Source organism: Nomascus leucogenys, chromosome 12, assembly GCF_006542625.1.
Source record: "Nomascus leucogenys isolate Asia chromosome 12, Asia_NLE_v1, whole genome shotgun sequence".
NCBI lineage: Eukaryota > Metazoa > Chordata > Mammalia > Primates > Hylobatidae > Nomascus > Nomascus leucogenys.
Window position 1 is genome coordinate 325,214 of NC_044392.1, and position 25,294 is coordinate 350,507.

At 40.8% G+C, this 25,294-nt stretch overlaps 1 protein-coding gene across 14 annotated transcripts in view; it reads right to left on the reverse strand.

Annotated features, from left to right (window-relative positions):
- Positions 1–25,294, reverse strand: part of PUM1 (pumilio RNA binding family member 1) — a 130,406-nt gene that overhangs the window by 83,969 nt on the left and 21,143 nt on the right. For 13 of the 14 annotated variants that reach the window (XM_030823268.1, XM_030823267.1, XM_030823265.1 and 10 more), the window contains exon 3: positions 8,689–8,757. The exons of the other annotated variant lie outside the window; for it this stretch is intronic. In XM_030823268.1, coding sequence (XP_030679128.1) covers positions 8,689–8,757 — 69 coding nt within the window. The remainder of the gene's footprint in view (positions 1–8,688; positions 8,758–25,294) is intronic. 14 annotated transcript variants of the gene reach the window in all.

The window sequence follows — 25,294 nt, forward strand, 5'->3', positions numbered from 1 at the left end:
TAATATATTGTGTGATGCTGAGATTTGGGCTTCAACTGAACCTGTCACCCAAATAGTGAACATAGTTACCCAATAAGTAGGTTTTCAACCCTTGCCTCCCTCCTTCCCTTCCCCTTTTGGAGTCCTCAGGGTCCACTGTTCCCTTCTTTATGTCTATGTGTACCCCATGCTTAGTTCCCACTTACAAGTGAGAACGTGTGGTATTTGGATTTCTGTTCCAGTGATCAATTCACTTAGGATAATGGACTCCAGCTGCATCCATGTTGCTGCGAAGGACATAATTTCATTCTTTTTTATGCGTGTAGGTTACCACATGTTCCTTATCCAATTCACTGTTGCTGGGCACCTAAGTTGATTCCACGTCTGTGCTATTGTGAATAGTGCTGCAATAAACATGCAAGTGCAAGTGTCTTTTTGGTATAACTATTTTGACTACATGGTTTGATCTATAGCATAACCACATTCATTTTATAACAGTCTTCACTTTAATAATTACATATTACAGCACTTGTGAGCCCAGTATACAAAAGAGAAGCTCCAGACCCCTCAGGATACTGTAAAGTTCACAAATACAATGATGAAAACATCTAGATTGCTTCATGACCCCCTCCCCAAAGCAGGAAGCAAACAGCCCGACTGAGATAACAAAGAATACTCTGCATCAAGATGGGACCAAATATTCTAATGAACCCACACCCAGTCAGCCTCAGGGTATTTTAAATTTTTGATCTGAAAAACACAAGGATCTCAATACTGAGTTCCCCTTTTCCTTCATTATAGGAAATAGATATTTCATAGATATGCCTGCTATGTATATGGGGAAAATACAACACAGAAAATACACTTTTGCTACATGCTTCACTACAACGAGAACCACACCATGCACTAATTAATCAAAATACAATGGATTTGCTTTGATGTTCTGGTTCCTTATTAGCAAGGTTACAGTAACCAAGAAGGAATTACACACAACATAGTTTAATACCAGCTTGAGAAAGCAATGTGACAAAAGTAATTCTATTTTTCTAAACATCATTATGTCTGGTTACTGTATATATAATGAGGGATATATTTCTGGGCTCCAACAGATGGCCCAGAGAAAGTACCATCGATCTGTAACAACATAACTATATTAAACAAAAGATCCTTTATTTAAAAATGCCTTTATATATCGGATTCAATTCGGGTAACAGCACTGCTGATTTACTGTTTGTCTTGTATACTTTATTTCTGCAAAAGTAGCTAATGAATAGCTTTTAAATGCACATATTTGCAGACAGCCTGAATATATGCTTGCAGTTTTGTCTGTTCCTTATTCTCTCCCTGTACACTCCAACATCCCTGAGAGCAGAAAAGTCATGTGAACAGAAAATACAACTAATATTTACTAAATTGAACTGAGCTCCCTTGGGGGATAGACAAGGATACCAATTTCTGATGTAAAAGGAAAAATAAAGAGGAATCCATGCTTAGGAAAAAATATTTACTGATAAATGATTCTTTCAATAAGCTGTTGTTCACAAAGCACATTATTAGCTGAAGCCCCACCCTCAACAAACTTTTATATGAGAAAAAAGAAAATATCACCATATATACACAAATCATTGTGTATAAAACAAACTGGGCTTTGTATATGTATAAAACAAACCTGGGGCTTTGATAAGCCCCAGATCATCATTTGTATCATCTTTATAAGAATACTACAAATCACTTGCTACCTGAATTCCCCTTCACAGCTTCTAATGGGAGGGAGCAAAAAAGCTTTAATAGGGGAGCTGATACCTGAAGCTACATTTTGAATAAGTAGACTGTGAATATGCAGAAACCAACCAGAAAAACTCAGGATTTGAGTTATAAGAGATCTGGGTTCAAACAGAGGCTTAATGATTACATTAACCTCTCTAATCCTTGTTCGCCCATCTTAAAAAAAGGGCATCATAATATTGCAGGACCACTGTAAAAATTGTAACATACATGAGGTGATTAGCATAGTTCTGGGAAAATTGTATACACTCAATATTTTGTAGCTATTATTACTTCCGAGCCTAGGAAAAAAAAAACAGAATTTGAAGATAATCCCCATCTTGACACGTAAGAACTTAGCTGGAGTCATTTAATCTTAGGGCTCATTCTGCTCATCTTAAAAAAAAAAAAAATGGGAATAATACTTCTCAAAAACCTATTGGGAGATTCATATGGATAATGATATCATATAGATCATGATATTGAAAAGTGTTACTGTTTATTAGTCTTCCCTCCAATAAAGCACGCTAGTATGGATAAAAGAGTAACATTTTAGCCAAAGGAGGGTGATGAAAGGGAAGAAATTTAATGAAGACAAAGTAAGCAGCATGTGGATCTTCTGCTGCAAGAGTATGGTTTGCTGCATTCAAACATTCCCAGACAGCTTAACATCTACATACAGTAGTATGTTCCTGGTCTTCCCAGTGCAGGTTAGAAGACAGCAGAAGAATGGGTGGGGTTTGCACATTGGTCTCAAAGTCAGGACAGACCTGGGAACTACGTTCCAAATCAGATATGACCACAATTCCAGGGTTAGAAAACACCTTCTCCTATCTCGTTCCTCAAAGTGCCCAAACCCAATCCCAAAATTATTATTCTGGGTCCCAGGAACTTCCTCAAACAATACTGATAAGAAGGTCACTTTACCTCTAACAGTCATTAACCTAAAATAAGCCATCTACCAATATCTTGTTCCTCCAGACCACTTGGCATGGCTAGCTGTTTTTTCTAAAATAAACATTTCCTTTTAAGAGCAAGATGTCAAAAAAATATCCAAAAAAGAAAAAGTTAAGGCAACTAGGGTGTTTTTACTATTCCTATTGTACGCAAAAGCTACATTTTGGCTGGGCGCAGTGGGTCACGCCTGTAATCCCAGCACTTTGGGAGGCAGAAGCAGGTGAATCACTGGAAGTCATGAGTTCGAGACCAGCCCGGCCAACATAGTGAAACCCTGTCTCTATTTTTAAAAAATACAACAATTAGCTGGGAATGGTGGCACACGCCTGTAGTCCCAGCTACTTGGGAGGCTGAGGCAGGAGAATTGCTTGAACCCAGGAGGTCAAGGTTGCAGTGAGCTGAGATCGCACCACTGTACTCCAGCGTGGGCGAGAGTGAGACTCCATCTCAAAAAAAAAAAAAAAAAAAAAAAAAGGCTACCTTTTGAGGAAAAAGGGGAATTAATTACACTGCTTGGTCACATATATTTATATAAATATACCTCAAGGCATTATTAATTTTTCATCCCTTCAGCAAGAAAGTCTATATGGTTTTGCTGGCAGACATTTTCCCAAAACTCAGTCCATTTTGGAGTCAACTGCACTGCTTTTATGGCACCCTAATTGCAAAGAACTGCCAGTGTTAAGGTAGCCCTCCCAGAGCTGTGGATTCTAGAAGTACTTTTAGCTATTCAAAAGCCTCCAATTCTATTAAGACACTGTTTGCCATAATAGAAAGACGTGGAAAAAAAATTTAACAAATTTAGTCTCCATACTGGAGTCAGGCTAATACTTGCCCTGACTCCAGTATTACCATCCCACGAACTCTGATGGACACGTCAATGTCTTGGGCAGATGCAGACGGTGAATAAGTCACTTTAAAGAACCCAATGAGGCCAGGCGCAGTGGCTCACGCCTGTAATTCCAGCACTTTGGGAAGCCACGGTGGACGGATCACAAAGTCAAGAGATAGAGACCATCTGGCCAACGTGGTGAAACCCCGTCTACTAAAAATACAAAAATTAGCTGGGCGTGTGGTGGCGCACATCTGTACTTGCAGCCACTCAGGAGGCTGAGGCAGGAGAATCGCTTGAACCTGGGAGGCGGAATTTGCAGTGAGCCAAGATCACGCCACTGCACTCCAGCCTGGTGACAGAGCGAGACCCTGTCTCCAAAAAAAAAAACCCCAATGAAAAATTACAAAATCTCTAAATCACAGGGGGAAAGTCAATCTAAAAGGGTATCTTTTAGACACTCTCTACTATATCCTAAAAAGGCCAGAACAATTCCTCTTTTCTGTCTTTTTAAAGAGAGAAAGAAGGGCAAGCTCCCAGAATCTTAGACCTGAAAAGGTCCTGGGAAACTGTCTAGTCCAACATCTTTGTCTTACGGGTAGAAAAAAGTAAGTCCAAAGAAGATGAATGTTTGAACCTAGGCTCTAAGAAGTTGTGGCATCAGAGTTTTGGCCCAATCCAATGCTACCTCTATCCCACCAAATTTTGCCTTTCTTTGGATTAACAGCTCACCCAAATCACTATCCAATTCCTCCCTCTATAAGCCATTCTGCTATCCCACACCTATGGATCAAGTACTATATAATGTCTAATGAGAATATAAAGCTACAATTTACATGTATCTTAAGTTATCCTAATTCCTGTGAATAAGGCAGGATTTGTTATCACTCCATATATAGGAGCACTTCCTAGATTTCCTTCGTCAGGTTTACAAACTTGTTATAATCAAGGGTATGTTTTTCTACACTTCAGCTTTCTAAGACAAAGATGAAGAGTCACATATCTAAATATACTCCATTTGTTGTAGAAATAAGCCAGTATTCACTACTATTTTAACTTCCCTGGAAGTTGTCAAGTTCACTACACATAAAACACTAAAGAATCTTAAGGGAAAAAAAGGTCCTTGATTTTTAAAAGTTAAAAAACCAATTATGTGAACAAAGTACCTTTCTGTCAAACTCTCAAAGTACTTACAACCTCTCTCTTTTTAAAAAATCCATCCTTTTCTAGGTCATGAACAGTAACAATGCTGCCAACCTACAGGTGGAGCAAACAGGTTATGCAAGATCATAAACCAAACCAATTTAGAAATAGAGCCCAGAAGCCCAAGGCCAGTGAGCCTTCCTCTCTACTACAAACATCCTTTTCTAGAATCCTCGATTAACGGACTCATCTCTTGATACGTAAATAAAAGCTGCTAAAGTATGTGCCTTTAAACTTTTTGGGGCTTTAAGCCAAATGAAAGGGGCTAACAAGTAGACAAAATTTTTAAATAATTTGTGGCCCTGATCCTAAGATCTTTTCCTATCTTCTTTTTTATATTAGCTTTGTAGAATAGGAGGCACATAAAGCACTTGTACTGAGTCCTTCAGCAAAGAACAGCTTGGAGAGTGATATTTTTAAGTAGTCACTTCTTAGCAAGATTTATTCTAAGAAATACTCTAAACCTTTCAAAGTGACACCAAGAGGCCAACAGTGGCTTTGAAGAAAAAAATGTAACAAGAGTCAACCAGCACTAACTTTAATTATTAGAAATCAATTACTTTGAATGGAACCAATTCTATTTGAATTCTAAAGACTCCATACATTCTTTACATAACTAGCATTTACCCTAATGACTCACACAGATGCACACGTGCACAGGTGCCCACACATCCACAAAGAAACCAAATAACTTAAATGAAGATACGGTGCCTGGCTTAAAAGTCATGCAATTTACTTCTAGTGTTTATATGGGTAAATACTGGTTTGTTTTTGGTCTTTGTTTTTGAGACGGAGTCTCACTCACTCTGTTGCCCAGGCTGGAGTGCAGTGGCACTATCTGGGCTCAGTGCAACCTCCACCTCCTGGATTCAAGTGATTCTCCTGCCTCAGTCTCCCAAGTAGCTGGGACTACAGGCGCACACCATCACGCCCAGCTAATTTTTGTATTTTTAGTAGAGATGGGATTTCACTATGTTGGCCAGGCTGGTCTCGAACTCCTGACCTCAGGTGATCTCCCCACCTCGGCCGCCCAAAGTGCTGGGATTACAGCGTGAGCCACCGCGCCCAGCCAGTAAATACTGTATTTATACACACTCCCTCTCAGAGATGTTTTATTGCTAAAAAGGAAGAAAATATAATGAAGTTAATTAGAAGCTGTTCTTTTTTATTATAAAAGCTTATTTTCCGCCAGGCACGGTGGCTCATGCCTGTAATCCTAGCACTTTGGGAGGCCGAGGCGGGCAGACTGCCTGAGCTCAGGAGTTCGAGACCAGCCTGGGCAACACAGTGAAACCCTGTTTCTACTAAAATACAAAAAAAAATTAGCCGGGCATGGCGGCATGCACCTGTAGTCCAAGCTACTCGGGAGGCTGAGGCAGGAGAATTGCATGAACCCAGGAGGCGGAGGTTACAGTGAGCTGAGATTGTGCCACTGCACTCTAGCCTGGGTGACCAAGTAAAAAAAGAAAAAAAAAAGCTTATTTTCATTTTTTCTTTTGTGCTGTTCTCCCATTGCTGCAAAAAAAAAAATTCTCTTAATCTGTACCTATCCAAAGCCTAACTAAACCAGAAGATGCTTTTTAAGGAATATCTCTCCTCCATTAAAGTCTAACTAGTCCTGTCAATAATGATCCTTCCTTCTCTGAACTCCAACCACAGAAAAAAATTTACTCTTTCTGTTTATATGTATATTCATTGTTTCCTCAACTAGCTAAAGAACTCCTCGAATACAGAAACCTCACTCCACACTTAGGAAATGTTTTACCTCTCAATTATTTTACAAATATTAACTTCATTTACCCTAATCAAGGGCACATGTCTTGCAGTGGTAGGAAGCCAGGGAAGAATCCTATCACTTACTAGATGTGTTACCCTGGGCAAATTATTTCGTCTCTCTTGACCTTTTTCCTTATCCAGATAATAGAACTGTCCTCATAGAGTTATTAATCAGATAATGCATAAAAACCCCTTAGCATCTACCTATGGTTGATAAATGCTAGTTGTTACTGTTACTTGTAAATAGTGGGGAAAGGAAGAAGAATGACACAACATTACTGATGGAATATACTGTTTTGTTATTAACATATGCCTATATCCATGCCCGAGGAATTATACATATACACCAAAAAAAAAAAAAAGGCGTTTCTGGAAGAAAAAAATGATAAAAAAAAGAATTTAACACTGTCAACTTGTCATTTAAATAAACTTTACCCTCTACTGAAATTGTTTGCTATTCAATTAAAATTAAGCATTCAGTGATTATAAACTGTTGCTCACAAAACAGTAACAGGACATTATTCTTATATCATTAATTTTTAAAAAATAAAAACAGGCTGGACACAGTGGCTCATGACTGTAATCTCAACACTTTGGGAGGTCAAGGCAGAAGGATCACTTGAGCCCAAGATTAGTCTGGACAACATAGTGAGACTCTGTCTCCATTTTTATAAAAAATTCAAAAAAGAAAGAAAAACCACCTGGAATTGGATTTTTGGTGGAATACACCAGCTTAGAATTGTAGGAATAAGAAAGACAATAAATATAGTTTCTCTTTCTATACTTAATATCCAACAAATATGTTAACTTTCTGTTCAAATTTGCTCAAAAACTTAGTGACAAAGTCTTCTAGACTTTCTAAACCATACAGGGTTTACTGATTTGCATTGTGTCAGTGACATTAGGCAGGCACAGGAAACACAAGGACATCTCCCAGTCACCTCCTAAAGCTCTAGGAGGAAAACAGACCAAAAATGCATGAACTCAAGATGATAGGACACTGGACTCTGTGGCCACAAGATGATTCAGAAAGTTGGAAACAAAATCTTGTAACAAAGAAAGCAAGAATCTCAGTTTAAACATCAACAATTTTTAACTGTTCACTGCCTAACCACAAAGGCAATCAAGGAATATGTGCTTCAAACTCAGAAGAGTAATTATCCTAATTTTGACCTCAGAGCCTAGCACAGTGCCTGGGGATCAAGTATTTGCTAAATCAAAGAACAAATGTATCTAATAAATGGTATAAATGAGGACCCTAGAATAAAGTAATTCTCCCTCTTGTGAAACATTAAAATCGATGTAGGAACTATCAAATATTAGATACACAAAAAATGAAATGGAAGAGAAAACCTAACATTACTTTCCAGAATAAGAGAGCCACAAAAAATGTCACTTGCAGGCCTGTGGTATTTTAAGTAGTTAATTCAAACTGTATATTCTACCTTTGTCATCAATACATGCTTATTGTCACAGCTAGAATAGCCAGCAGTTGGCTACATGTTAGGTATCTATACCCCCTTCCTTTTTAAGACTTATGGCAACCCTCCCTATTGATGTAATGGATAAAAGTAAATTTTGTTTCTGCAAATTTTAAACATTACAATCAAAGCAAAATTCTTATTTCTGAATTTCCTGTAAGGGATGACTGGCTCAGGTCTCTACCTTCTGTAATTCCTCCACCAGAACCCTAACAACTTTCACAATGGGGCTCTAAACAACTTCCTCAAAAAAGGCATTACTTTAAAAATAGGTTACTGACATTTTCTGATTAGCAGCCAATCTAAGACTCCCTTTGCCATTGGCGGGGGGGTGGGTTGGGGGGAAAACCTAGCCACTGGAAAATGAGGTAAAGGTTGGCCTTTAATGCATATAAAATTAAAATACTTCTTAAACTTTTAATGTCTCAATTTATAGCTGACATTAATATTCAATAATTTGTGCTCACATTTTGGCTACTTTGTTTTGCTTTTAAGACATTAGGTTATGGTTCACATTCTTCCTTTAACAACATAGTTTTGGCAAAATTCTCCAGCATCCCGTTCCTAGCATGAGAATGGCAACAAGGAAAAGCAAGCACGTATTTCTGGAGACTAGATTTGGACACATTTGATGAAAGACAACTCCAACCTTCCCTTAAAAACAGGCCCACTTTTCTGACACACCAGTTCACTTACCTCTCCCATCGCTCTTCCCTCCAGAGCAAGTGCTTGAAAATCATGATTCAGTTCATCCATGGAACGCACCTATTGTTTAGAATAGAGAAGGAAAAATCTTCAAGTCAGCATCTTGAATTTTACATACACATTACACACACTTGAAAATTTCTTCTGTTTACTTTCAGACATTGGCAAAGACAACAGCAATGATCAAGTGACTGAGAGATTAAACATTCACTTACCTTCAACCATCAGGGTTCAGCAATGATCCCTACTTTCTCCCCTCCCATTCCCTTATATTTTCAAAACATGAAAAACACAAAATCCAAATAAATGAAAAAGCAAATTCCATCACGAGAATTATGTTAGCTATTTTTTATACTTTTTAATTTAATAAGTAAAGACCAACATTCTGAAGAGCAATGACGTCTTCAAGATGACAATGTGACCTAATGAGTCAAAAGATCATGGCTCCTCCCCAGTTGTGAACAGTTACGTTAAATTAGGGAGTGCATTTGATCCAATCCACTATTTCTCTTTGGTAAACCTCAGGAAAGGGGGATGCAAACCCTATAATGAAGTATCCCAGTATCTCTCCATATTGGGAGAGCCCTGGGGGCTCCCCGAACCTAACCAGGGGAGAAAATAACATGTCACAAGAATCCCTCCAAACCTTACTCATTGTTAAATGTAATCCTACCTACAGCATAACAATCTCTTTAGGCTTCAATGTACCTATCTGTCTCCAAAGCCATTCCTACAAGGTAATAACATCAAGGATGATGTGTGAAATAGATTATTCAAAACAGTTACAATTCAGCTAGTTTACTGGTCTTCTTTGTTATGAGCAGCAAGCATGTCTCTGCTGCCTGAGGCTAGAGTCACTACCTACCCCTAGGCAAGGGATTCAAGAGTACATTCCTTTGTTTATTAAAGATGTAGGCTCCCAGCCTGGAGAACATGGCAAAATTCCCCTCTCTACAAAAAATATAAAAATTAGTTGGGCTGTGGTGGCACACACCCAGATACTCAGGAGGCTGAGGTGGGAGGATCACGTAAGCCCAGGAGCTAGAGGCTGCAGTGAGCCGTGATCACACCACTGCACTCTAATCTAGGTAACAGAGCGAGATCCTTTTTCAAAAAAAAAAAGGGCTGGGCACAGTGGCTCAAGCCTGTAATCCCAGCACTTTGGGAGGCAGGAGGATCACTTGAGATCAGGAGTTCAAGACCAGCCTGGCCAACATGGTGAAACCCTGTTATCTACTAAAAATACAAAAATTAGCCGGGCGTGGTGGCAGGCGCCTGTAATCCCAGGAGGTTGAGGTGGGAGAAGCACTTGAACCCTTGAACCCGGGAGGGGGAGGTTGAGGTGAGCCAAGATCGCGCCATTGCACTCCAGCCTGGGTGACAGAGCGAGATTCTGTCTCAAAAAAAAAAAAAAAAAAAAAAAAAAAAGACGTAGGCTTTGCTCTTCTGCCTACATGAAAAACAATGCTGACTACCTGAAGCAGGAGTCTCTCAAACTCCTTCCTCTGATCTCCACTACCTTCCAATGTCTGTTTACAATTTCTACCACTGGATAAACGTATTGAGGGTCAAGTTAGGGCCACGCAATGAGAGAAAAGAGTATGGAGAACATGAGCCAGAATACAGTTAAGAGAATCAGTTTAAGAATTTTATCTGAGGCAAGATCACTAAAGCCCAGGAGTTCAAGACCAGCCTGGGCAATGTAGTAGAGTACCCCGTCTCTACAGATAAAAATTTAAAAAATAAAAATAAAAATAAAATAGCTGGGCATGGTGATACACGCCTATGGTCCCAGCTACTCCAGACGCTGAGATGGGACAGCATCCGGGCAGTCGAGGCTCCAGTGAGCGGAAATCACGCCACTACACTCTAGCCTGGGTGACAGAATGAGAGTCTCCGGAAAAAAAAAAAAAAAAAGGATTTAATGAACATGCTGCCTATACATTATGTCACCTAAGAATCTTAACTGTCAGAACTAACACTCATAAAGATACAGGTGCATTATTGTTTTCAATCACGTATTTTTAAAACCCACAGCCAATACTATGCTACAAATGAGACACGCTGTATCACTAAGATACAAAAGATTGGGAATGCTCACTAAAAATCGAAATTTATAAAACTCAAAGTAAGAGTAAAATTCAGTTAGTTACATGAGCACAAAGAGACAGACAAGGCCCTGAAATAGGAGCTATGATCATTTTACATGGTGTTTACATTATTTACATGAGCACAATAAATAGACTCCTAAACTGTATATAATAAAAATAAAGGAGAGTAGGGAGGATGAAGACAGGATGTTAGTTGGGAACTCTACAAATGTTTTATGAAATGATAAACCTTTAGGCCAGCATTAACATTGACAAAGCATGTAAATCAAATGCACAAAGCTCTGTGTCTAGCTCTTTCTGTGGAATCTAATTATACATTTAAATAGAGCTAGACATTTCTTGGAAATCCAAAAATCTACAAATACAGTTTCAACCAGAAATATTAAAAATTCTATTTATATGTCCCAAGGAAACTAAGTAGGAGTAAGAAAAAAAGTATGCGCTGTGCATATTTATGGAGCCATCACAACCATCTCAGTGATTATTCCCATTTTAGAGATTAGGAAACTGATCCTCCAAGAAATGCCTTCTCCAACCATTGTTAGGTAGGGAACAGCACAGGAGGAAACTAAGGCTCAGAGCACTTAAATGGCACCGCCAGGATCTTAATTCAAGTCTTCCAATTTAAAGTTCAAGGCCCTTTCTGTACCACCATGCTGCCCCCTAGCAGTCAAAGGAAGTTTCCACCTCCAATATTCTATTATTTTACTAGATAAAACTGCTGTCAGTTCCTGCTGTGGGCTTCGATGAATGTGCTCTCTTGGTCTTGCCTTTGCTTTTCACTATCTCTTCCCCTACCTTCAAAACTTGCTCATCCTTGTAGCATTCTCCATTCCTTTCTACACTATCTTCCTGCCACCATTCTCTTTCACCATTTACTTACGCTCTCTTGGATATGTGCACTCTCTCTCCCTGCCTCCCCTGGCCCTCTCTCTCTCTCTCTCTCTGGTCTCTTCTCTCCCTCTCTTCTCTCTACTCACCCTCCCCACCTCCCTCTTTCAGGGTATCTCCCGCTGCCTCATTTATACAAGAACCACACTCTTTCCCTATCCCTGTATACCACCCTCCTGCCCTACCTCTTATAGTCAATTGTTGAGAAAGGAGGCTCAATTTCTAAAAGTTTTGGTAGTGCAGAAACTCCATTTTAAACCATTCACCCACGTTGACTACATGAGATAAACCAAGTCATTCTCTCACAAAAGTTCTTAACTATTTGGAAACTTATTTATTTCTACTGGGAGCTGTATTTTGTACAGTCACTGGCACAGGGCAGACTCTCCAGACAAAATTCTTCCTAGGAAACAAAACTAACACTCAGAAAAAGATGCTCAAGAATCAAGAGAAATCAAAGAATGAAGGCACTGTAAGAAATATTTGTAGGATATATTTTAGAAGTGAGAAGTATTTTCCACGATAAAGGAGAAAAGCTAGCTGTCAATGATAATCAGAGTAAACGCTCCCATCAAGGTAGAATAAACCTTTCAAGTTCCTTCTACACTTCCCTTTTCTCTAGCAATCTATTTGAGTGGCAGGTTAATGTTTTGTTTTGTTTTTTGAGACTCCTGCTCTGTCGCCCAGGCTGGAGTGCAGTGGCGTGATCTTTAAAAAAAAAAAAAAAAAAAAAAAAAAGGTTTTTAATCAAATAGATAAACCTGGAACTACATTACCACATTTTGGAAAATGAAAAATTAAAAGCATCACTTTACAAATCTTTTGGCATGTGCCTGTAGTCCCAGCTACTCGTGCAGCTAAAGCAGGAGGACTGCTTGAGCCTCGGAGATGGAGGCTGCAATGAGCCAACCACTACACTCCAGCCTGGGCCACAGTGGGAGACCCTTTTTCAAAAATGAAATAAAGTGGGCCAGGCATGGTGGCTCACGCCTGTAATCCTAGCACTTTGGGAGGCTAAGGCGGGCAGATCACCTGAGGTCAGGAGTTCAAGACCAGCCTGGCCAACATGGTGAAACTCTGTCTCTACTAAAAATACAAAAATTAGCTGGGCATAATGGCGCATGCCTGTAGTCTCAGCCACTCGGGAGGCTGAGGCAGGAAAATCACTTGAACCCTGTCTCTCAAAAACAAATACAAAAAAGAAAAAAAACGTTATCTTCCTTGACTACAATGTGGGCTGGCAGAAATAAAAGGTGGAAATCTAAATACAGGGCTAGGAAGAGAATTAGGAGACCATATTGGTTATCAAGCCAAGAAATAAAGGAATTTTAGAAGACGACCTTACTGATTTTTTTTTTTTTTTTGAGATGGAGTCTGGCTCTGTTGCCCAGGCTGGAGTGCAGTGGTGCGATCTCGCCTCACCGCAACCTCCACCTTCCAGGCTCAAGTGATCCTTCCACCTCAGCCTCCTGAGCAGCTGGGACTATAAGTATGTGCCACCACGTCCAGCTAATTTTCATATTTTTTGTAGAAGACGAGGTTTCACCATGTTGCCCAGGCAAGTCTCGAAGCCCTGAGCCCAAGTGATGCATCCAGCATGGCCTCCTAAAGTGCTGGGCTTACAGGTGTTAGCCACCACGCCCAGCCTACTTTATTTTTTTGAGACAGGGTCTGGCTCTGTTACCTAGGCTGGAATGCAGTGGCGCAATCACAGCTCACTACAGCCTCAAACTCCCACCTCAGCCTCCTGAGTAGCCAGGACTAGAGACACACACCACCACACCCAGCTAATTGTTTTTAATTTTTTTGTAGAGACAAGGTTTCACTATGTTGTCTAGGCTGGTTTCGAATTCCTGACCTCAAGCAATCCTCCCGCCTTCTAAAGTGCTGGGATTACAGGTATTAGCCACCGCACCCAGCCATGGAAAATAAATTCAAACAGACTTGGGCACAAAGGAATTCTGAATTGTAAAAAGTTAATGATCCAAATAGAAATTCAATTATTTGAATAATTACAATTTATCCATTTTTCAAGCAGATATTATTGAACACTGAATCTTAAAAAGCAGAATAAAGCGAATACTATGTTAAACCACGCATTCTGGAATAAAACCACTAAAAACGACACAGGTTTTGCTAGCGTTCTGGTTCAGTTCTTGTACTTGCTTTGCTGGCATTCTTGTGTCTTTACAATGAACGTCCCTTTTCTGGAGCCGATTTGACTAGTTGTCTGTTGCCTGATTAGAGAAACCAAACTCAGTTACAACAGTGTATCACTGAGTTGGGGAGTTCATTAAATCACACTGAAAATTTCCATATTTAAACAAATTTACAGGCTCACACCTGCAATCACAGAACTTTGGGAGGCCGAGGTGGACAGATCACCCGAGGTCAGCAGTTCAAGACCAGCATGGCCAACACAGTGAAACCCTGTCTCTACCAAAAATACAAAAATTACCCGGGTGTGGTGGCTAATTGACGTATAAGCAAAAGGTAGCAGTCAACATAGAGAAAGAAATGTGCTGAAAGAAGCAGAGACAAGGGACTACAGCGCCCTTAAAAAAAAACAGAAAGCCTCCAAGTATTCAGGAAGCCCCGTATATATTTCTTGCTCTGAGGTTCAGAGTCCTTAGTGTTCTTTCATTAAATCCCCTGAATGTTTGTTAACTAGAGTAGATTTCCATACTTTAATAATAAAACTGCCTTTGCTAGATTATTTCCTCATAAAGACAGGCTATTCGTCTCCACACCTACTTTTGTTCTCCAGGATTTTTTGCATACAGAAACCTAGATCAGGATGGTTCCATTTCACTAAAAGACATCAGAACAGTATAATCAGAATAGCTGATGCCAAGAACCATTATGGAAAGGAGATACCAGTGAGAAAACGGCAGGCAAAGAGGAGAAACTTGACAATGAGAAAAGGAAAGAGAATATAAGAATTAACCTAATTCGAATTTAATCATCAAAGGGAAGAAAACCTAGTGAATCTGTTCTACAGCATCTTCTGCACACGATATATCTGTATTAATAACAACTATTACTAAGACTTACTTTGTGTCTGGTCCTGATCCCATAAATACTTTACACACTTTATCATCTTTTAATAGTCATAACTACACGGGAGGCTGAGGTAAGTGGGTGCCTTGAGCCTGCGACCAGCCTGGGCAACATGAGAAAATCCCGTCTCTATTAAAAATACAAAAATCAGCCAGGCATGATGGTGCATGCCTGTAAGCCCAGCTACTTGGGAGGCTGAGGCACAAGAATCACTTGAGCCTGAGAGGCAGAGGTTGCAGTGAGCCGAGACTGCACCACTGCACTCCAACCTGGGTGACAAAACAAGTCTGTCTCAAAAGAAAAAAAAACAAGTCATAACTACCCTGAAAACACAGATACTATTATTCCCATTTTGTAAGCAAAGCAAGAAGTTGGTGGGGCAGTGACTCACACCTATAATCCCAGCACTTTCGGAGGCCGAGGTGGGCGGATCACCCGAGGTCAGGAGGTCGAGACCAGCCTGACCAACATGGAGAAACCCCGTCTCTACTAAAAATACAAAATTAGCCGGGCATGGTGGCATGCACCTGTAATCCCAGCTACTCAGGAGGCTGAGGCAGGACAATCACTTGAACCTGGGAGGCAGAGGTTGCAGTGAACCGAGATAGCGCCATTGCACTCCTGCCTGGGCAACAAGAGTGAAACTCCATCTCAAATAAAAAAAAAAAGAGAAAAGAACAGCAAGAAGTTATTACAGCCCTTAAACAAAATATAGATCAATCATTCTTTCCTAATTACTGGAGGGGAAAAAACCCCAAAAACTTCTTTTGGTATAAACGGCTGCAAAACCTATTGCATGATGTTATGAATGAATGTTCATATCATTTATTAACTGTCAACAACAACAACACTAAACACCAGCCACTGCGCTGCAAAACAGACATTATTCCATTTTATATATAAGGAAACCAAGGTTTACAGAAATTACTTGTCCAAAATCATGTAACTGATAAAGATCCGAAATAGAATTCAAACTCAAGTTTTGTTTTTTTTTCTTTTTTAGTCTCACACTGTTGCCCAGGCTGAAGGGCAGTGGCACTATCTCGGCTCACTGCAACCCCTGCCTCCCGAGTTCAAGCAATTCTCCTACCTCAGCCTCCCGAGTAGCTGGGACTACGGGTGTGTGCCACTGCACCTGGCTAATTTTTTGTATTTTTAGTAGAGATGGGGTTTCACCACGTTGGCCAGGCTGGTCTCAAACTCCGACCTCGTGATCCGCCTGCCTCAGCCTCCAAAAGTGCTAGGATTACAGGTGTGAGCCACCATGCCCGGCCCAAATTCAGCTCTTTATGCCTTTTACCACTTGTTCCTATTGTCATCAACAGCAAGAGCAGACCGGACAGGGTGGCTCACACCTCTACATGGCCAGTACTTTCGAGGCCGAGGCAGGAGGATCACTTGAGGCGAGGCCAGGAGTTCAAGATCAGCCTGGGCAGCACAGCGAGACTCTCATCTCTACAAAAAATATGTTCAGGCAAACATCCTGCTCCCCAGTCAGGGCACGTGGCTAAAAATGGGAGGCAAGGATTCGGAGTGCTCTGGGGCCTCAAGCTCTCCAATGGGGAGCTGCTCAGTGTTCTGTTTTGAAGAACGCTATAAAGTTCCTGGCTATACATGAGGACATGTTTAGGTCTTTGGAGCCACACTCAGAGTACACGAAGGGTAGGAAAAACCACACAAGGCAAAGAACTTACATCAAGACCAGGCCTAAAATACATTAATGTGGGTGGTTCAGCACAAGGGCAGTTGTATGATGGCTATAATGAAGAAGAGTATGACTGTCCCATTTTAGATGAAAATAAGAGTAATTATGAGTCAGATAACCATATGAGAGAAGGTAAAGATACTGCTGATTACCATGGTTGTGGTTCCTTCCCTGAACACCGGCTTCACATAGTTTTTTGTGCTGAGAACAGATACCAACCAGTGTATTGTACACAAGACTTAAACAAGGGGTTATGGTCAGAAGAAACTAAAAGACAATATTCAGTGTGAGATTTTTCACTCTTTATGAAGCCACAATATCCTACAAGGAAAAACCAGGCATCGACTGTTCAGCAACAAACCAGAAGAGCTAGAAAATAATATAGATCAGATCTTGAAATAAATTGAGCAGTGGATCAAAGATCGTAACACTTGGATTTTAAGACTAGCCACTTTACAATCACTCCTGTTGATATTTCTCTGCTGACGTGAAAGAAACTGTCCAAGTATTGGTAACACTTCATTAAAATTATTTTCCAAGACTAGCAGGTGGGCAGTGAAAAGGTTTAAGTCTGGGTATCTATTTCTCCATCAGAAAGCTAAAGATCTAAAATATAATGAATTTAGGCTGGGTGCAACGGCTCACGCCTCCCAGCACTTGGGAGGCCAAGGTGGGCGGATCACTTGAGGTCAGGAGTTTGAGACCAGCCTGGCCAACATGGTGAAACCCTGCCTCTACTGAAAATACAAAAAATTAGCTGAGCGTGGTGGTGGGCGCCTGTATTCCCAGCTACTCAGAAGGCTGAGGCAGGAGAATTGCTTGAACCAGGGAAGCGGCCAAGATTGCACCACTGCACTCCAGCCCAGGCGACAAAGCACGATTCAGTCTCAAAAAAAAAGAAGAAATGTAAGACTATTCAGGATTTAAAATAAAAACTGGCATCATTTAGGGCCGGGTGTGGTGGCTCACGCCTGTAATCCCAGCACTTTGGGAGGCCGAGGTGGGCGGATCACGAGGGCAGGAGATCATCTGGCTAACACAGTCAGGAGGTCAGCAGACCATCCTGGCTAACACGGTGAAACCCCATCTCTACTAAAAAATACAAAAAAATTAGCCAGACGTGGTGGCAGGGGCCTGTAGTCCCAGCTACTTGGGAGGCTGAGGCAGGAGAATGGTGTGAACTCGGGAGGAGGAAGTTGCAGTGAGCCGAGATTGCACCACTGCACTCCAGCCTCGGCAGTAGAGTGAGACTCCATCTAAAAAAACAAAAAAAAAAAACCTGGCATCATTTAATACTTCAACTGCTAAAGAATAAATAAATATGGCCAAATGGGTGGATATCTTTTATTACAGAAGAAAATGTAGATGATCTTTAAAGCTAAAGATTAAAAAAAAAAAGAGAAATATGTTCAGAGGAGAACTATCAGCTACCAGGCATGCCTACAGTGTTAGTCTCCATGAACTGAGGGGGTAGAAATTATTTAAACAAGGGGGAAAAACTTTAACCTGCGATTACTTCTCTAGTTGATGTGCTCTCCCTTTGCAATGGACGAGGCATTGCAGAAATGCAGACTACTGTTCAAAGACCATGGTAGACACTACTTTCTACACTCTCCTTAAATCTGAAGTAACACCCACCAAGTACCAAACCGCACCTTATTAACAGTGCTATGGTGATTTGTCTCATCTCCCTAAAAATCCCTTGAGCATCTAGCACAGTATCAAAAACATGACAGGCATTACATACAAATATTTATAATGTGAGAAACTGCCCTTAGTCACACAAGTGGTAAAATAGCAGAAATAGTATTGCTAGAGCTACGTTCTTTAAGATGATTCTTATCCTTCTTTAAAACACGCACACAAATACACACAACTTCATCTTGCTTTATTTGACTTTTCTGGACATCTGACAATATGTAATACGGGTTTGATTAATATTCATGCCCTTTGATCTGGTAATTCCACTTCTAGGAATTTAACCTAAGCAAATCATGAGAAATATGGGCACAGATTTGTTAACAAACATCTTTAACCTGGTACTGTAATAGGAAAAGATGGAAACAGTCTAAATATAGCAGTAATTATTAAAGCATATACTTAAGAGAATTTATATAGCCATTTAAAATGTTTTAAAATTATATATATATATATATATATATATATTTTTTTTTTTTTTTCCTTTTCTCTTTTTGACACAATGCCTCATTCTGTCACCCAGGCTGGAATGCAGTGGCACAAACACGGCTCACGGCAGCCCTCACCTGCCAGGTTCAAGTGGTCCTCCCACCTCAGCTGTCTGAGTAGCTGGGACTACAGGTGTATGTCACCATGCCTGGCTGCCTTCTTAATTTTTTTATAGCAATGAGGTCTCCCTGTTACCCAGGCTAACAAAAAAAAATTTTTTTTTGAGGCGGAGTCTCACTGTCACCCAGGCTGGAGTGCAGTGGCATGATCTCGGCTCACTGCAAGCTCCCTCTGCCTCCTGAGTTCATGCCATTCTCCTGCCTCAGCCTCCCAAGTAGCTGGGACTACAGGCGCCTGCTACCACACCTGGCTAATTTTTTTGTATTTTTAGTAGAGACAGGGTTTCATCGTGTTAGCCAGGATGGTCTCCATCTCCTGACCTTGTGATCCACCTGCCTCAGTCTTCCAAAGTGCTGGGATAACAGGCGTGAGCCACTGCACCCGGCCTACCCAGGCTAAAACTTTTTAAACACAGAAAAATGTATGTATGTGTAAGGATTCTATAACGTAGGCTACAGATGGGTGTATATAAAAAGATATGTTAGGCTGGGCCCAGTGGCTCACGCCTGTAATCCCAACACTTTGGGAGGCTGAGGCAGGCTAATCACCTGAGGTCAGGAGTTCAAGACCAGCCTGGCCGACATGGTAAAACCCCGTCTCTACTGAAAATACAAAAATTAGCCAGGCATGGTGGCACACTTGTAATCCCAGCTGTGGGAGGCTGTGGCAGGAGAATCGCTTGAACCCAGGAGGCAGAGGCTGCAGTGAGCCAGAGAGCTGAGATGCTGCCACTGTGCTCCAGCCTGGGAGACTCTATTTCACAAGAAATTTAAAAAAACTCATGCCAGGCCCGGTGGCTCACACCTGTAATCCCTGGGTGACAAGAGCGAAACTCCATCTCAAAAATAATAATAATAATAAATATTAAAAACAAAATACATGAACTGTGTCTTATCACTGAGAATTCTGATTCAGTAGGTCTGGACTTAAGCCCAAGAATCTCTTTTTTTAAAAAAAATAGAGACAAGGGTCTCACTATGCTGCCACAGCTATTCTTGAACTCCTAGGCTCACGCGATCCTCCCACTTTGGCTTCCCAAAGTGCTAGGATTACAGGCATGAGCCACCATGCCCCGCCAAGAATCTCTTTATTGACTAACAGCTTCCTAGCACTGGATGGTAAGGGAAAAAGTAAATATTAAATTCCAATACAGGAAGCTAAAAGCTTCAATGAGATGTGTACGACATACAATAGTGGCATCAATGGCAGGCACCCAACCTTGGAGAAAAGTGGGAGTAAAGAAGTACATTTATCAGAGATGAAGATACATTAGTTGAAGCTTGAAATATGAGGAAAAGGCTAGGTGAATGAGGAAGGTAGGGGATTCCAAGTAGAGAAAACTACATAAATAAAAATAGCACTAGTATGCTGAGAAACTGCACAAACTATAAAAATAGGATGGGTATTCACAAAACTACAAATACTTTAGTATAGCCAAAATGGAGCACCAGTAAGGACTGGAGAGGCAAGCTGGGACAAAACACAAAAGACAGCTGGGCATGCGATGGCATGTGCCTTTAGTGCCAGCTACACAAGGTGGAAGTGACTGCTTGAGGCCAGGAGTTCAAGTCCAGCCTGGGCAAGAAAGTGAACACCCTCATCTGTAAAACTAATAATAAATTTAAAATATATTATATTATATCTTAAAAAAATAATAACATGAAAGGCCTCCTATGCTACGAGGAGGAGCTTAGAAGTTATCCCAAAAGCAACAGGAAAGAAAACGCATACACACACAAGTGTGCAAGCAAAAGGGTGAGACATAAGCAGATCGTATCTTCAAAAACATCAATTTGGCAGTGGCACAGACAACGGCTACAAAGAAGAAAAGGGGAGATGGAGGAAAGCCAGCGAGAAGACTACTGAACATCTCCAGGTAAGAAACATGAGCCTATCAAATAAAGCAACATAGGTATAATCTCCGAACTACTGTAGGCACAAACAGGAGGCAGAAATCTAGGATGGCTCCTAGCATGCCACAGATGGATATATCAACCACAGAAACAGAATACAGTACAGGAATTGAAGGAAATCATTAAATTCAATTCACTGAGCACTTATGAAAACTAAACTCTTAGGCTTTTTTAATTTTTTTTAACAGATATGGGGGTCTTGCTATGTTGCCCCAGCTGTTCTCCAACTCCAAGACTCAAGTGATCCTCCCACCTTGGCCTCCCAAAGTGCTAAGATTACAGGCATGAGCCATCACGGCCAGCCAAAGAGTAAATTTTTTTTGGGAAAAAAAAAAAAAAAAAGCTATCCTCTGGGGGGTGGGGGGGGTGTGGGGCAAGGATATTATAGTTTGATATACCTTGGATGTTTGTCCCCTCCAAATCTCATCTGAAATGTGACTTCCAAGGTTGGAGGTGAACCTAGGGTGTAGTGTCTGGGTCATGGGGGCTGATCCCTCATGAAGTACTTGATATCCTCCCCATGGTAACGAGTGAGTTCTCACTCTATTAATTCACACAAGAGCTGGCTGTTTAAAAGTGCCTGGAACCCCTTCTCTCTCCAGCTCCCTCTCTTGACCATGTGACACATGTGCTCCCACTGTGCCTTCTGCCATGAGTAAAAGTGTCCTGAGGCCTCACCAGCAGCAGATGCCGTAACTTACTTCCTGTACAGTCTGCAAAACTGAGACAAATAAACCTCTTTTTGTTATAAATTGCCCAGTCTCCTATATTCCTTTATAGCAACACAAAATGGACTAACATACCTTTTTTTCAAAAAAATGAGAAAGATAAAAATGTGCATACAGTACTGAGTGGTTCAAATCATGTAAAAATATTAGAACACTTCCAGGACAAAGCGTATGATTACTCGTTATTACTTCTAGATACAGAAAGGAAACACTTAATACTAAAATAAAATTATCTCTAGGCCAGGCCCAGTGGCTCACGCCTGTAATCTCGGGACTTTGGGAGGCCGAGGCAGGTGGATCATCTAAGGTCAGGAGTTCGAGACCAGCCTGGTCAACATGGTTGGAACCCTGTCTCTACTAAAACTACAAAAATTAGCCAAGCGTGGTGGTGCATCCCTGTAATCCCAGCTACTCGGGCGGCTGAGGCATGAGAATCGCTTGAATCCAGGAGGCAGAAGTTGCAGTGAGCCAAGATTGCGCCACTGCACTCCAACCTGGGCAACAGAGCGAGACTCTGTATCAAAAAAATAAATAAATAAACAAATGAAATAAAATAAAATAAAATTACCTCTAGATCTCATTGAATTATTACCCAACCTATTTCAGCAACCTATATTCAACATATCTACTAACCTTTTTAAAAATCAAACGAGAGATAATTAATGTAAAGGACAGCACTTCATCGGGGGAAAAAAGCTAAATAATTTCGATTTCCAAGGTCTTTTCTAACATCAAAACTCCACTGGAAATGTGTCCACCATCCGCTTTCATTCAAAATGGCAGACCAAGCTCTTAACAGATGGTATAAGGTTTGTCTTTTCTTTTTTAACTGTTTGAAATTCAGAAAATACAAAATGGACAAGAGCAAAGCATACTACCTGTAATCTCTCCATGCATACAAATATAAATATTTTGCAGTACTTTCTTCCAGTCCTTAATCCATCTATATCACTTTTAAGGGATACACTGAGCTTAAAGACCATTTTCTTAAAAGACAGGGTCTCACTCTGTTGCCCAGGCTGGAGTGCAGTAGCACGACGTCAGCTCACTGCAACCTCCACCTTCAGGAGTCAAGCCATTACAGGCATGAACCAGCTAATTTTTCTTTTTTTTTTTTTTCTCAGTAGTGACAGGGTTTCTCCATGTTGGCTAGGCTGGTCTCGAATTCCTGACCTCAGGTGATCCACTCGCCTCATGTGCTGGGATTACAGGCATGAGCCACCACACCTGGCCAGAAACAATTATCTTTATAATTCCCTCCTCTCTTTATGAAACTAAGTTTCTCCAAAGGAACAACATATTAATTTCATTGTTTTGCATTTTACAAGGCTTCTGACCCTTAAAAGTGGTATCTTCCTAATTTGGGACAACTGGGTGAGGGAAGCAATTTGACTCAATAAACTCTAACAAATTAAAGAACATTTCTTTTTTTTGAGACGGAGTTTCACTCTTGTTGCTCAGGCTGGAGTGCAATGGTGCGATCTCAGCTCACCACAACATCTGCCTCCAGGGTTCAAGTGATTCTCCTGCCTCAGCCACCCGAGTACCTGGGATTACAACAGGCACCCCCCATTATGCCCAGCTAATTTCTTTTCTTTCTTTTTTTTTTTTTTGTATTTTTTGTAGAGGTGGGGTTTCACCATGTTGGCCAGGCTGGTCTTGAACTCCTGACCTCAGGTGATCCACCTGCCTCGGCCTCCCAAATTGCTGGGATTACAGAGAACATTTCTTAATAATTAACACCCAATTTGGTGCTTTTAAATACATACAATAACCAAGACTAGGTTAATGAACCATCCCCTTGTTAAAATTCTTAGGGAACTTGCTTTAATAAAGAAAAATTGTCATCAGCAGATCAATCAACTGTATATTCATTGCATCTAAAGAGTTTACAGAGCTCACTGAAAACACCTGTTGTCTACAGTTTACGCACTCCTCTTCCCAGGGTTGTAAACAAGTTTATTTACAGTGTTAGCCTGCAAATACTTCCTTCATAGAGGAAAGAAAGTAGTCATTAACCCCAGTAGAATGTGTGGCTTGGAAAAATTCCAAATCCATAGTGTAAGTTGTAGATGAACTAATCCTCCCATCCCCCATTTCTAATGAGCACTGGCCCCAGTGAAGAAATGTGTTACTTTTGTACCTATACACTACAAATTTACGCACTCTCAAATCTGAGAAATGAAAGCATGTCTACAGAAAAAAACGTGAACACAAATCTTCATAGCAGCATTATCCATAATAGCCAAAAAGAAAAAGAAAAAAGGCCCATCAACTGATAAGTGGATAAATTAAATGTGGCAGATCTATACAATGAAGTATTATACAAAAATAAAAAGAAATGATGTACTGATAAATGCTACATACAACATAGATGAACCCTTAAAACATTATGCTAAGTAAAAGAAGGCAGTCACAAAACACACTTCATTTATGTCCGGAATAGGCAAACAAAGAGACAGAAGTGGACTGGTGGTTGCCTAAGACTGGGGAGTGACGGCTACTGGGTAAAGGATTTTTGGGGTAATGCAAATATTCTAAAATTAATGATTATACCTGCACAACTATGAATACACTAAAAACTAAAAACTACTGAATTAAACATTTTTTTTTAAGATGGAGTCTTGCTCTTGTCGCCCAGGCTGGAGTGCAATTGCACGATTTCAGCTCACTGCAAGCTCCGCCTCAGCCCAGCTAATTTTTATTGTGTGTGCGTGTGTTTTTGTTTTTTTTTCTTGAGACAGAGTATAGCTGTGTCACCCAGGCTGGAGTGCAATGGCACAATCTCAGCTCACTGCAACCTCAGCCTCCCGGATTCAAGCAATTCTCCTGCCTCAGCCTTCTGAGTACCTGGGATTAAAGGCATGCGCCACCACGCCGGGCTAATTTTTGTATTTTTAGTAGAGACGGGGTTTCACATGTTGGTCTCGATCTCCTGACCTCGTGATCCACCCACCTCGGCCTCCCAAAGTGCTAGGATTACAAGCGTGAGCCACCGTACCCGGTATTTTTTTTTTTTTTTTTTTTTTTTTTTTTTTTTTTTTTTAAGTAGAGATGGGGTTTCACCATGTTGGCCAGGCTGTTCTCGAACTCCTGACCTCAGGTGATCCACCAGCCTCGGCCTCCCAAAGTGCTGGGATTACAGGAGTTGAGCCACCGTGCCCGGCTGGAATTATACACTTTAAATGGATAAAGTACATATCTGTAAAGCTGCTTTGTTTTTTTTTTTTGTTTTTTTTTTTTGAGACAAAGTCGTCGCCTAGGCTGGAGTGCAGTGGTGCAATCTCAGTTCACTGTAACCTCCGCCCCGACAGGGTTCAGGCGATTCTCCTGCCTCCGCCTCTTGAGTAGCTGGGAGTACAAGCACCCACCCCCACACCCGGCTAAATTTTTTTTGTATTTTCAGTAGAGACAGGGTTTTACCATGTTGGCCAGGCAGGTCTCGAACTCCTGGCCTCAGATGACCACCCACCTCAGCCTCCCAAAGTGCTGGGAATTACAGGCTTGAGCCACCACACTGGCCAAAGCTGCTATTTTAAAAAATCTTTAACAGGCCAGGCATGATGGCTCACACCTGTAATACCAGCACTTTGGGAGGTCAAGGCGGGAGGACTGCTGGAGGCCAGAAGTTCAAGACAAGCCTGGGCAACATGAGACCCTACTTGTACAAGATGATAATAATAATTAATGAATAAAAATAAATTTAAAAATATTTAGGACCCCCAATTTCCACAAACCTAGAACAGTTTTCCTGATGAGACTCATAAAAAATATTAAGAAAGGTACTTCGACCATAAAAGAGCACTTACTAATGGCAATAGACAAATCCACATCTACTAAATCTAGTAAAACCATTAAAAAGCCATCAACAAAAATCAACAG